Source organism: Cryptomeria japonica, chromosome 2, assembly GCF_030272615.1.
Source record: "Cryptomeria japonica chromosome 2, Sugi_1.0, whole genome shotgun sequence".
NCBI lineage: Eukaryota > Viridiplantae > Streptophyta > Pinopsida > Cupressales > Cupressaceae > Cryptomeria > Cryptomeria japonica.
In genome coordinates, this window is record NC_081406.1 from 142,047,027 (window position 1) to 142,061,684 (window position 14,658).

Consider the following 14,658-nt stretch of genomic DNA (forward strand, 5'->3'; position numbering starts at 1 on the left):
GTACAATATTCTCCTTGATCAATGTGCACATGGAAATCTTCTTCAAAGCTCTGAGGCGTGGAATAGTCTTCTCCTGAATGGGTCGGAATTCTTCCCAAACTCCCTCCAAATACTATATCCTGAATAGAAGCCCTATTGTCTTGTGAAAAGCTTGGACAAAATGAGTAAGGAAATTATCCGCCTGTCTCTTTGTATCCTCAATCCATTTCTCCACTTCTAAGAGTGTATCTCTCATTGCCTCATAATGTGTATGTAGTTCATGATCAACTGCAATAGGGGAAATAAGAGTGGGATTCTCACGCCTTATCCCTGCAATGTACTCTCTAAGTCTGATATTCTCTGCTTCGTACTTCTCTCAGTCTAATCTCGCATTGATTGCCTTTAGGGTATCAGCAACCTCCTAAAATTCCTGCTCCTTTGTAGTACGGCCAAGGGCAACTGAAGTAATTTGGAAATCCATGGGAGTAGCAATGTTCGTTGTCACATCTCCAATAGGAACAACTACCTGCACAATTTGCATTCTTGTCTCATCTCTAGCTATATGCGACAAAATCTCAATCTTCCTAGGTTGTTTCTCCTTATTGCTTCTAGCTAAGTATTCATCAATGTCATCAATTGGCCGCGCCTCTACCATCTTCTTACTTTTCTCCATACTCTTCATCAACCAATCAGGAATAGCGGCCATCTCCATACCATCACTGAGAAACATCTCTCAATCAAGCTCTCTCAATGCTGAGATAACATCATCATCATCATCAGGATTATCCCTAGTCAAATCATATACATTCTTCCCCAAATTAACCTCCAAAAGGACAGTAGATCCCAGCTGATCGTCATCCTCATTAGGTGGAGCAGATGTAGCTATGGCATGTAAATCTTGGACATTCTCTGGTAATATCACTATGTTGGAATATTGCTCAACCTCTCTATTCTGTTTTGGCACTTCAACTTCCTGGATTGATGAGACACTGAGGGGTGGTGAAGGAATGATAGTCTTTTGCTTCTTCTTCTTGACCTCCTCAATCTTCTTCCCTCTAGCCTTGACTTCTCCTGGTGTGTTCTTCCTTCGTTTAGGAGCTTGACTCTCCTCATCCGCATAAAATTTTATGTCGTTGATAGTCCTTTGATCATCTTTGGAAGTGGATTCCTCCTGTTTCATCTTTTCATAAGTGAAGGTAACACCCATGTCAACTAACTTGTTCATCTGATTATCTACCCATCCTCGAGAGACACGCAAGAACCTCTCTCATCAACACATTTAAATCTGTCTCTTCTAGTTCTGACCAATTAGGCAATAAAATTGCCTTCTTCATTTAATTCTCATATAGCGGATGCGTATGATCCTTATCATCTAGTACCTGATCAAGAATGAGGAAAAGTCCACACTTCCTCATGAAATCCACTGACATTCTAGACCACATTCTTCTTTTCACTGCTTGCTCGTCCATCAAGTTGGCCCAATAATCCTTTATGTCTAACTTGTGGATGAACTTATCTCCCCTGATCCTTCCAACTTTCTTATCTGGATCAAATCTTTCTCTTCTTTTGTATGTTGCAAATCGATAGAATGCAAGCTCTTCAATTGTTGTGCTGGTTGCTGCGGCGAATTGGCAAACCTCCAATGTTTTCCCTACTAAAATAGAAAATGTCATCCCCATTCTATGTTTTTCTTTATGGATAAAATCATACTCCAGAAGCTGCCTCACCACTTCCAACAGGATCATTTTGTCAGTAGGATACCTAGGAACTCTGCAAGGTTCAGATTGAAATCCATGAATCCTTAGGTATGTGAAAGTGGGAAACTGTATGTACCACAATCCATATTTCTCTATCAGCTCTGTTGCCTCCTTGGACAACCTCTTGTGGATTCCACCTTGCATCATCCGCGTTATGTACATAGTGAATGCATCATTCACTCTCTTATAATTTTCAATTCGATACATGTTCATCTATGGATAGCACTCATAACTTTTGAATTGTCTTTGTCCATTCCCGACTTCACCTCTGCATATCAATCCTTTGTAGGTAACAAATTGTGCAAGAAGGTACACCAAATAGGAAGCCATGGCGAATGATTTGGATCTCTCTACATTCCTCAACTGAAAATCTAGATTGTCACTTATGATTTTAGATTAACTAATCAACATTCCTTTCGGACAATCCTAGATGAAATAGAACAGCCATCCATCGTATATTGCACCCTGCGGCATCCCCATTATTCGGTTAAGCAAGAATACTAAATCACTATATTCATCCTTGAAACCTGTGCATGAGTGTCTTGGGAGCCTTAGAATGATGAGTCCTAGGATGGATCATCCACTCCTTGTTCACTACGGTCTTGCACGCATCCATCTTCTTCTTATATCTTTCTTCATATTCATCTTTGGTTGTATCTTTCATGTCTGCTCCACGTGGAATTCCAAACACCTCAGCAATAACATCCTCAGCAAGGTAGGCAATGATAGCACCCTTGGGAGTCTTGATCATTCAGGAGCGAGGATCATAACATCGTGCACACTTCAAGATAAGCTCACTGCACTGTATGGATTGCGGGAATCCAACGGCCTAATAAATGCCACTCTTTGTTTACATAAGCTGGGGAAGTGGCTTCCAAATCCGAACATCCGCTGTCACATCTAGCCCATGTTCAGGAAATTCATGTTCGTGTCTGTAATCTCCTTCCATCTAGATGACATCTTGGACTCTAGATAGAATCCTGTCTCAACAATCCTTTGTTGTTCCTTTCGGATGCTAATTCCCGCCTTCGACATTGCACCTGTATGAAGCTACAAGTTAGCAACCTCAAAAAACATTCCTGATAACAAGTTCTGATTTCCTAATGATTAAACAATTTTTAGAATGGAAATCAGAAAATTTATCCACATTCCTACTAAATAGTAAGTAAATATAACAAGATTAGGGTATGAAACCCTTATGAAAATCATTAAAATCATGAATTTTCAGACTTAGCAAAGTCTGAAGACACCTCCTTATACTTAGAAATTTTATCAAAATTAGAGTGCGAAGAAGTATACCGGATCGAGAATTGAACTGGGAAAAGTGTGAAAAGTAGTGTTTTCACAAAAAAGTTGTCTGAGGACACCTTCCCCAAGTCAACAATGGCTGCCAACAAGTCTGAAGACAACCTGCAACTCTATAAATCAGACATTAAAATCATGTTCCAATTGCGCGTTATGCAAAATCTATGATGAAAATAAATTTCCCAACGCAAAAATGAATAAATTTGAGCATGTATGTAGAGCTGGAAGTGGATTTTCAGTCTGAAGACAAGTTTTTAGACTTACCAACACCTCTAGGAATGATAGTAAGCTCAGAAAATTGCCAATAAATGGTGCAAAAATACACTCCAATTGAAATTGCCAAAAAAGGTAGGTGACCGGAAATGGTAAATTTTTTAGGACAGCCCCTTGACAATAAAGTTTCAAACCAGCCAACAATGGAGGTCACACAAGCTGCAATAATGGCGTCAAACTCAGATCTGGAAGTTATCACAGCAAGGAATAATAATGACAGCCACCAATGACGAAGGAGACACACCCAAAATGGTGTCAAATAAGCTCCAAAACAAAATCGCCCCCTTCCAACTATGGCACCACCTCCCAAAAATCACACAAGTCTGAAAATGGAATTTAAACTTCCTCCAATGGCTGTCTAAAAATATCGCCCAGGTCTGATTGGGCAGAAAATAACTTCAAACTGCAACTCCAACTTGAGAAATGGTGTCAAAATGACACTTAGCAAAAAATCGCCTAGCTGGAAAAGTTACAATTAGCCACCAAAATGTCTTCAATTCACCACTTAGCAATCACTATCAGCAATTATAATATTATAATATTGCTGGACACCCTCTTTTAAACTTGCTTTTGCCTTGAGTTTTCATCACACAAGCAATGTGGGATAAAACTTCGTTACTTATAATTCCCTGGGGAAAATCGATTTGCTTTTAGAAGGTGAATATTATTAAATTCTCATTGCAAATCATTTATTAATTGTTTTTTATTTTTTAAATAATCATTGACATTTGTAGAAATGATTAAATTTGGGTCAATTTATTTGAAAGATTTTAAAATTTAGATAAAAAATGACCATCTAGGGGAAAATCAATTTTAATTGGGATAAAAATCATTAAATACCCCTTTGGGGAAAATCGCCCAATGCTAGGATAAAAATCCTGACAAAAAATTCATCAACTTTGCACAAAATTGCCTCCAAGGGAAAATCGACCCAAGTCTGGATAGTTATCTGAACCCAAAATCATTAAAATCATCACTTGTGGAAATTCACCTAAGGTTTGGAATCACTATCCGCATTAAAATCCACAAAATCTTGTCATAAAAGTCCTAGTGGAAAATCGATAGATATTAGGAATCATCATTTTAGTCCTCATTAAAGTCATCCGCAGTCTTGGTGGAAAATCGTGGGTTGTCAGGAAAAAATCCCACACTTGGTCAAATTTTGAGCATCCTGGTGGAAAATCGCCCCATGTCTCGATAATGAGTGGGGGAAAAATTAGGTCCATCTGGAATCCAATGGAAATTCACCATCAGTCAGGATTTTGAGTGGGGGAAAATCACGAGTCATCGGAAATGTGGGGGGAAAAGCGCCTCCAGTCTGGAATTTTGACATTTTGACCCTTGGAATATGGAGTTTCATCCAGAATTTAACAATTTAACCACTCAAAATCACTGGGACACTTAGATTTTCAATAAAACGCATCGGGACTTAAGGCAAATTCACCAAAATTTGAGCGAAAAAAAAGGAAACCTATCGGGATAAAGTGCAAAATCCACTTGAATAACTTCCTAGGAGCGAGAAAACAAGCCCTAAAGGACCTAAAACACCTAGGCATTTAAAAATCATGGACAAGGACATTCAAAAACACGTTAATGCTCAAAAGATTTACACTTAAACAAAAACTAGGATCATTAAAATCTCAACTTTTATGCACTTGATCCTATAACTTCAAAACCCTAAACGACAATTAAGCATGATAAAAAATCCAAGACTTGAGCACGGGAACTCAAAATTGCCCATTATGCTACCAAAACCCTAAACTAACCAATGCAGAAAATAGGAAAGAGGGGGTCCCCGTTTGCAATGGGGCGATGTGTGAAAAGGTCACAACAAGTCCTCAATGTGCTTCTGTAGACTAGTTAATAATTGTCCAATTTTATCTCAACATGAATTTGACCTTCCCAAGGTCAAAACATCATTTTCTTTGTTCTCTTTCTTCTTTATATTCTTGACAACACCCACATTGGCATGCTCCATCCTCATCCTCTCTGTAATTTCCATCCTCTTGTGATGTCTTTCCTCTCTTTCAAGAATTTGTCTTTGTCTTTTGTCCTCACTATTTGAGCTGCTCATTGTCACTTCTCTTGCTAACTCAATTAGTTCCTTGATTTCTCTTGTATTTCTTTTGTTTCCTCTTGTCATGGGTGTTTTTGTTTTGGGATTATATTACTCCTTTATTATTCCCCATGGTAGTTATTTGGCAACTCTTCTATTGGTCACATCGTTTTAAGGATCCCTTTTGGACCTGTTTCCTTTTAGCTTCTTTGTAAATGTGTTCTTTTATTGACATTTTCCACAAATACACAAGATTGTTTGTGAAATCATCCAATATTTTTTGGTTGGGCTCTACTAGTTTGTCAATTGGCCATCGCATTTATATAGTCATTTTCACAAACTAATGCAAATTGTAACAAAAAATTAACCAACTTCTTTAGGGGCACTGGGTCCAAACATCTACCTACAGATGGTAATATAAACTATTGCAAAGGAAAGAAAGAGAATAGGCATAATTGTACCAAAAATTTGAAGATCAATCCTAGTGATTTCCTTGTTCAATTATAGTATTAGTTGTAGAAAATTGTTGACTATGGAGCATATAGCAAGATCAAACTACATTTCCCTAACTACACGAAGCCTATTTAAACCCCCCAATGATTGCTTGCCAAAGAAGCACAACCATCTATAACCACTAACAACCAACTCCTAACAACTACTTGAAAGCTGCTGACAAGTAGATATGATAGTTGGGTACAACCAAATTGATAAAACATAACAAAAGCAGTATAGTAAACCCATGTCCCAACATGCCGAAAATTGTATCTTGAATGCATTGCATCTCCAATACATAGAGACTAAATCTTCTAAGAACAAATGTCATGCTAAATAAATTTATCTTTTAAGGTGCATATCTCTTATTCAACTTCTTAATATGGTTTTTTGGCATTGTAATTTTTTTTGTTTTATCCAAGATCTTATTAAAATCCCAAAAACTATTGCAGTGCACAAGTGAGCACACTCTCTACGTGAAGATTAAATTCATGGAATCTGCAGCTCAATCACTAAGCACATGAATATTGCTAAGATTATTACATTGAAATATACATCTTAAATAAGAAACATCTACCTTTAATTTGAGACTTTAAGACACCATGAGGTAAAGACGTTTAGATTTAAAGTGTTCTTACCCTACACAATGATCACCAACAATGAGTGTCTGTGTCATAATATGAAGTAGTGCCATGTGACCATCTGTGTGACCCTGCAGAAGATAAATATTATACTATGAAATCAGTGGTTTCTATTAAAAATATTAAAATTATCTACAGTTAAACCTGCTAAAAATATTACTTATTATGAGCAATAAAGCTAAGGTTTTGTTGATGTCGATTGTGTCACCCCAAATAATTAAAAGAACAACTATGCTCATGGATCGTTCTTCAAATAATCTTGATAATTTTACATCAAGATTCAACTTTCATACATTGTAAAATAAGTCATGTAAACATAATTAGAATCAATGAGTTAGTGCATAGCCCTATGCCTTACTCTTGCAGACCCTACAAAACTCATCTTTTGAACACTATTTTCTTATACATTGTTGAGGACATCTATCAAGGCAGTGGATATGAAAAATGAAGGTTTTGTTTTAGTACTTGTCATGTTTGTTGCATGTCCCATCCATAAGTAAGGTTGATCATCAAAGTTGTTTTGTCTATTGATTAGGTCATGTATAGGAACAATATGCATTGGAGGACAATATAAGAGGAAAGAAGCTGGACTAAGGGTTCATGCAAGCAAATAAGGCATGATTGTTGTACTTATATTAGTCATGGCATAAGTTAAGTGCCAAGCCAGCATGAAGGCACACCTAGAGCAGTTCGAAGGTTTTTTAGGTTTTAGATATACCTATAATAGAGGCCCAAATTTGATTTAGATTGCTTGTTAGTGATAGAGATGATCATAGAGTGCACTACTCACGTATACTGGTGCTTTAGAGACAAGAGTGGTATAAATAGGCATTTCAACAGTGAAAACATGGATGTTGAGAGACAAAGACAGCCCAAAGAGGCACCTAAGGGCTTGACAAAGCCTTAAATTGGATGATATGACATAATAAGGGTTTGATCTACATATGAGAAATGCATCCAACAAAGACCACATATAGGGGCACTTAAAGTCATGTTGAAAATATTTGAGTGACAAGGATTATATAATGGTGCACTTGGCAGGTTAGGACTGCCTTTAAGTGAAGTAGGGGGCACTTACAGTCTTGTTGAAAAATATCTAAGTGACATGGATTATATAATGGTGCGCCTTGCTAGGAGTGCCTTTTAAGTAAAATAGGTGTCTAGTAGAAGAGTTCAACGTTTAAGTGTCAAAGGTGAACTAAACAAGTGCGTGCAACATGAATAAAGCAAGCTTAGAGAAATTGAAGCCTAAAAGAGAAGAAATATTTCTCCTGCTCAGGAGAAATAAGCATTACCCCGGCACCTGCACCATTCTTGTTTCTTGAACCATCAAAAAACATGTTCCATAACCCCTCTAAATCTCCTTGTGTCTTGATGAGGTTAGGGATAGGACTATCCTCTTCATGGATACAATAGGTGCCAAGCCCAGTGTCTTCAGTCTCAGCTAATGGATCAAACTGAAAAGCATTGGCCCATTCGTCCAGCAAGCAATCAAGGACTTCCTGCAAAAGAGTAGCCGGCTCACGGACAACACACTCCTCCCCTTCTTCATGCAAAGTGCAATTCATGTTTATAGGGTTGGGGGTGTAAGGCTGTCATAACCCCTCTTTGGACATTGGATTAAATAAATACGATAATTAAAACATTTATTAATTAACATTTAATAATATTGGAAAATCGTCTCATTTATGAGACTTCACGATTTTCCTCTAATATATGATTATTAATGTTTATTATTTGTTATGATTATTATTTATTATTATTGTTTTATTTTAATGTAACATTCATAATTCAATTATTAATATTATATTAACTATTAAAGAAGTTTTACCATAAAATACTATTAAAACATAAAATAGATATATTGAATATATTACACTTACCATATAACGTGCTATTTAATAAATATAAAATATAACATAAATTGTAAAAATACATTATAACTATTATTTGGAATAATATCGTATTAATACGATACCATAAATAGAACCAATATTAATATATAATACGAATTTCTTATAATATATCAATACCTTATAAATCAACGCTAAACCTGGACTATATCACAAGGGGCGTATTGCACCCGGCAATCGCATTGTATGTCAATCCCTTATATAAAAAACAAAAATCCAAGAATATAAATATCATAACACTACATATATTGATCACTTATTGTTTATAGAAATAAACAATAATAGAGTTTGCTTACCACTGAATATTGAACAACCGAGTGATACCGTGGATGAAGCAACCTATTTATATAGTAGTAAGGAAATAAGATATTACGGAAATCCTTTGTAAGATACGGCTACCACAATTCAATTACGGGTTTCCTTGCTACGTGGTCGGTGAAGACAAGAGATCCCATGGCACTCATAAAGTTTCGTATGGAAAGCACCGAAGTTCGGATAGTAATTGGGACAAACCATTAAGGGTAATAAAATCCTACGTAAGTGATACTCAATAATATGGACAGCAATATCATATGCGGCATCAACTCAGTACACCCAAATATCTAAGAAGAACGATTATAAGCACTGTAAATGAAAGTATCGATCAAGGCAATTCTATCATTGTGATCCAAAGGAAGCATACAGACATGTGTAACACTCCAAGTTCCTTCTTTGGAAGGCATTCTATATGGGAGATCAATACAATTGGATACGATGACAATATAATTAATGAAGACATTAACCTCAGTACAAGAGGTGGCAGTCTGAACAAAGGTAACTTATGTGGATATCCATGAAGCATTTACTCTCCAATCGAAGCTTACGTATCACCATGCTATGGATAAACGACATAAACTTACATATATCAATTAGAGAGGACAATATCGGATAGCCATTGCCTTCATAAGGGAGTGATCACAATCAGGAATCGATAACGAGATTGAGAATATTAATATGCAATGGAATACTATACCCATTTATAAAGCCATACGATGAAGCACTTGCAAAAGCAATTAAGATTGATAAATCAGCCAACACTGATTGGATATGTTTTAGATAAAGCATCAATTAATAGAGGCAGTGAATCTACATAAGCAAATTAATCAATATTCATTAACTGGTCAAAAGAGAACAAGAACGATTAATACAAGGAGAGCTATGATTTTATAGGACATCGTTGGAGAATTATTTAAGGGAGTCGATAAAGTCACAATAACATAAACCAGTGATTATCCTAATTGGGTTGTTAGTTGTCTAATGAGCAATATTTATAAGTGAAGATGTGGCAGCGATTAAAGAGGTGATAAAATAATCATTAGTATGATCAATGTAGTTATGAAGAGGTGCGGACCAATTATGGAGAGAAGAGACATGTCTCTCAAAATGTATCCCCTCCCATTGCACAAAGATATAAGATAAAGTTCGTTCACAGTCTATCAATCATCAAATCAGTCTATCTTTGATTCTCTTATCCATTTTGGATTCGCTCTTCCAAGAGTAGTTGCCTTAGGCATTTCGGTGGCAGAAGGAGCATCTCTATCTCTTCTTTTTTTTTTTTACCCTCGGTGGAATTTATCTATTGTTTTCTAATCCAATCGGATTGTTCTTTAAAAAGCCTTTACCGGAATCAAGTTTGGAAGAGCTCGAAGTGAGGAAGGCCAAAGGCCCATAATCAGGGAGTTCATTTGCGGCACTTGAAGTCGCAGAATAGACGGGAATATGCAGTGATCTTTATGAGGAAGAAGACACCATACATAATAATCAATATGCTTGGCAATAAGGAATTAGAAGCTTCCCTCGATACAAATTCCGCAAGATAAGTTCTATCTTTAAAAATACTCTTACTATTATAAATTAAATATTACAATAAAATCTCTTGAGAATTGATGAATTTATATTTTATAATTCTCACATTGAGTTAGAATTGTTGACTCAGGACTAAACCAAGGTAAGTCGCTAACAGGGACATTACAAAGGCTCTATGTGGTTTTGGGTGATGGGCTCTGCCTTTATGGTGACCTTGGTACCATACCTTGTTCGAAATAGCATGTGGGACCAATCAGAAGACAGGTACCCACCTATCTTGGCGGTGCAGTCTCTCAACAAGCAAATTGCAAAGAAGGCGGGGAGGTCGATAATTGAAACGTCTTGCAAGACAGTGCAACCGGGGCATGCATGCAAGGTTAACTTCAAATTTCTCACCACCCCTACTGTCCTAATAGAAGTGCCATCCAATTGGACCACCCCTTTGGTCATAGGTTCGTATTCTATGCCAAGAAGATGAACTACCTTCTTAGGCATGACTGAGCTACTAGCTCCTGAATCTATCATACAGTTGTGAACCAAGTTATCTCCTATGATTAAGGAGAGGTAGAAAGGGGGAGGCTTGCTGATCTTGCTTGAATCCTCCTCTTCCTTGGGTTGCACAAAACTGGTGGAGACTGCCTTTTCACTGACTGTTGTCTCTTCACTTGATTGATTTACATCCTTCAGTGCCTCTTTAAGAAAATCCCTTTGAGATGGGATTGAAAGGGCCTCCCACATAGTGATGTTGAGGTTGGCCTTCTTCATCTGATCAACTATGTTGAAAGGGACACCAGCTGACTTTAGAGGCCCCTTTGAGGCCACAGGGTCTGCCTTTGCTCTTTGGATGACTTGGGCCTCCTGCCTCTTGCCCCCTTGCATGGTATTCTGGCTTGCACCATGGACAGCTACATTGGGCATGGGAGCTTGGGCTGATGTTGAAGGTGAGGCAGCCTCCATGGCTCTCTTCTTTGACCTTGCATACTACAACATGGACTCACCACCTGTTTGGTTCAAACCACGGAATTCTACCTCCTGCCAATTGACGAAGGTAGAGTCGCCTTGTAAGTGAGCTTGAGTACCCATATTAGGCTGATTTGGGTCATAATGTTGGCCAAAAGTGGTCGGCTCGTCTTGCACTACTAAAGTTTGGATAAACCCTCCATTTTGGCATGCACCTTGGTTTTGTGGCTGATTGCACGGTTGACACCAATCTTGCTCTTGGGCGAGGTTATTTTGCATTGGAACTATTGCCTTTGAGTTGCTTGTGGTTGTGGGGTTCACACTATTCAAAGGCCTGGTGTTGCTCCATTGGTTTTGCCCTTGAAAGGGTGCCCTATTCTGCTAATAATTCTGACCTTATGCTTGGTAAGGTTTTGAAAGATCCCTGATGGATCTCTTTTACCAATCTGCTGTAATTTTTTATTTATTTAAATTGATTTTTCCTGCTTATTAATATTTTCTTTCAGAAATAGACAGAAGTTGCAGAAGGGTTGAATTCTTTTTGTATTTTGATGATTTTTCAACAAGTAAATAATGAAGTACAAGTACATGAACAAAGTACTGAAAATGAAGTTCATATACAGCCAAAACAAATTCGATTCAAGGCAGATTTCTGAATATAAAATCAAATATTTGACCGGATGAAGATTTCCAATAATTTCAGGAAGATTACAATCAGGAATAATTCCAACCTGGATGCTGAAAGAGTAACATAACTAGGAATGAAGTTGTGGCAAGATTCCAGCCCTCCAAGTGCTGCACGTGGGAAGGAAAGTGGCTGCCAGGTACAGCCGTATGGTTGCCAAGTACACCCAACTGGTTAGAAACCCCAAACCCCACGCTGAACTCTGTCAGAATTGCTGAACCTCCAGAAAGAATGCCGTACAATCTCCAAGATGCTAATAGCTGCAAACAAATCCAAACCACTGTATTGGGGGCTACGTCCCAAACAGGCAAGGCATTGGGGTTGGCGTCCCAGATGCTGAAAAGCTCTTCCAGAGCCAAATCTCAAATCCAAGATGTAAAATGTGTAAAAGATAATCATAGAATGAAGCTCCTATCCCCTTATAACCCCTCTCAATTGCAAATCGAACCCTAATTGTCTCCAAGTGGCGTGGTCTAGTGGAAATGTTATAATTTCTTATTTTAAAGTGGTCATGTTACTAGAAAATGACCTTTTTCCCCATAGACAGAAATCCGCTCACTGAATTGCCCTGAGACCAAAGAGAAAGATTTAAAGAATTTCAAGATCTTTCCAACGAGCTATCACACAATAGGATGCGCATCCAGATGAGACCAAAAATCCCCTTATTACTCCAAAATGGCTAACAACTTAGCCTTATTTAATTATTAAACGCTAACTTAGGAAATATTAAAAATATAACCCAAATAGCCACAAAATGCCCAACTGACATTACAAACCCTAAAATCATCCTGTCACCTGTCTGTGACTGAAGTCGGAAATCAAGGATTCACTGGTAGTCTCATCCCTAAAATCTAGGGATGTTCCTAAAATTTAGGAAACAAGCCCAATCTCTTTGAAACTGAAACCATCTAAAAGGTCATGAATAACCTCACGACTGGCAACTGTCACGACCTCCTAAAATTTAGGGATACCCCCTAAAATCTAGGAACTGCTCCAAACTGGCTCCAAACTGCCTGTAAAGCCAAAATCCAATCACTATATGCATTGAATGAGTCCCAATCAACCTCTGCTAGCCTACGAGACTCCAATTATAGGCCAACTCCTCCGTCTCCGATGTCCACTCTAGAAAGGGGACATGACAAGCCTCCCCTCTGGGAGTTGCTTGCCCACAAGCAACTGAAACACCAATCCTCCACCATCCCAAATAAGATGTAAACAAATCATTGCATGTAACTGCTGCTCATCTCTGATATAAACAACATGCAATGCCCCGGTTTGGAATGGCTCCTCAAAATGCTGAAGCACCTGTGCTGTCAAATCAACACTGTCTGGGTCCCAGAGCGAAGCATAGCTCCCGCTGAATACCTCAAGTGAGCAATGGAAAACTATATCATCTCCATAGATCAAATATCCATAAATGCCAAGACCACTAGTGTGTCTGTGATCACCAACATGCATAACATCCGTCATAATATCCAATGAATGCCAATCCATGGAAGACCCTCTGTGATCTGACCCCATCTGACACAAGTGACACACAACTGCCACACACTGCTGCTGATGTGCCGGAAGATCTAATGCCAACTCACTAGACAATATATAATACTGACTAAAATCATCACTGTCCAAGCTGGCATCTAAAAATATGTAATCACCAACTAGCAATGAAACAATCACCCTGTCTAGAGAATCAGGTGAAATTGCCACATCAACTGGCTCAAAGTACTCACTAGGCGTAACATCACATAACTCATCCACGCCAGCTATCTGATGACAATCAACCTGTGGATCAACTGTCGTCCCACTCTGCTCGATAAACTGAGATGGATAGTGGGTAAACTCCAGCTCCATCCTCGTGATATTCCGAACATACCGTCCAAGTGTCAACAACCATTGTACACCGACGACTACATCTATACATCTGAAGTGAAGCAACCCATGTAGGATCCACGAAAGGAAGGTACTACACATGTCTATACCATGATCCCACACAAACCACCTGTAGGACATAAACTGCTCCTGCTGCTCTCCTCTGATATAAGTGCCATATAATCTTAATATCTGGAGCAACATACTATAATCCCTATAAGACGCTGTATCAAATGAATCAACACCTGGATCCCAAATAAAACTAAATCCACATCCATCTGTCATGAAGAGACAATGATAGTAAGAGGCATCGTCTATACCGTGTCTCTCTATAGCCACTGTGAAACCATAAATACCACCAATCTTCAATGTTGAAATGGACCCATCAATAAGACAATTTCCAACAAGCAAAGTGTGATGGAAACCTCTCCAAAACCTTTGATCAGCGGCTGCAACTTGCCCAATTTCTCCACAAGTTAGTATGTCTTCATTGGAGGATGCCAAATAAATATATTGTTTAGCCATGCACCAAATATAGTCTCTTACACGCTGATCTTCATAGCCCACTATCACATCTAAGAAAACTGAGTCATCAATTAATAAGTACATCGCTGCCCTATCATATGAAAGAGGTGACAAGTCCACAAATGAATAGTAGATGTTTTTGTTCTGCAACATGGATAAACCTTCAGTGACTGGTCCACTATGAATGCCACCTAACAACTCATAAACTTCACACCTAGTCTTCCCAACTTGAATGTTCTCAATGCAAGGTTTCAAATTTGACTCATTAGATGAAGGAAAATTGCTGATCAAACTCAGAAAATCAAACTGATTTCTATTTCCATTCAATATATCTTCGCTGTCCTTTTCTTCCCTTGGA

At 38.1% G+C, this 14,658-nt stretch overlaps 1 protein-coding gene across 2 annotated transcripts in view; it reads right to left on the reverse strand.

Annotated features, from left to right (window-relative positions):
• The window catches only part of LOC131053990 (uncharacterized), a 344,360-nt gene that overhangs the window by 111,789 nt on the left and 217,913 nt on the right, over positions 1-14,658 (reverse strand). For both annotated transcript variants that reach the window (XM_057988551.2, XM_057988552.2), the window contains one exon: positions 6,501-6,574. In XM_057988551.2, the coding sequence (XP_057844534.2) occupies positions 6,501-6,574 (74 nt within the window). The remainder of the gene's footprint in view (positions 1-6,500; positions 6,575-14,658) is intronic.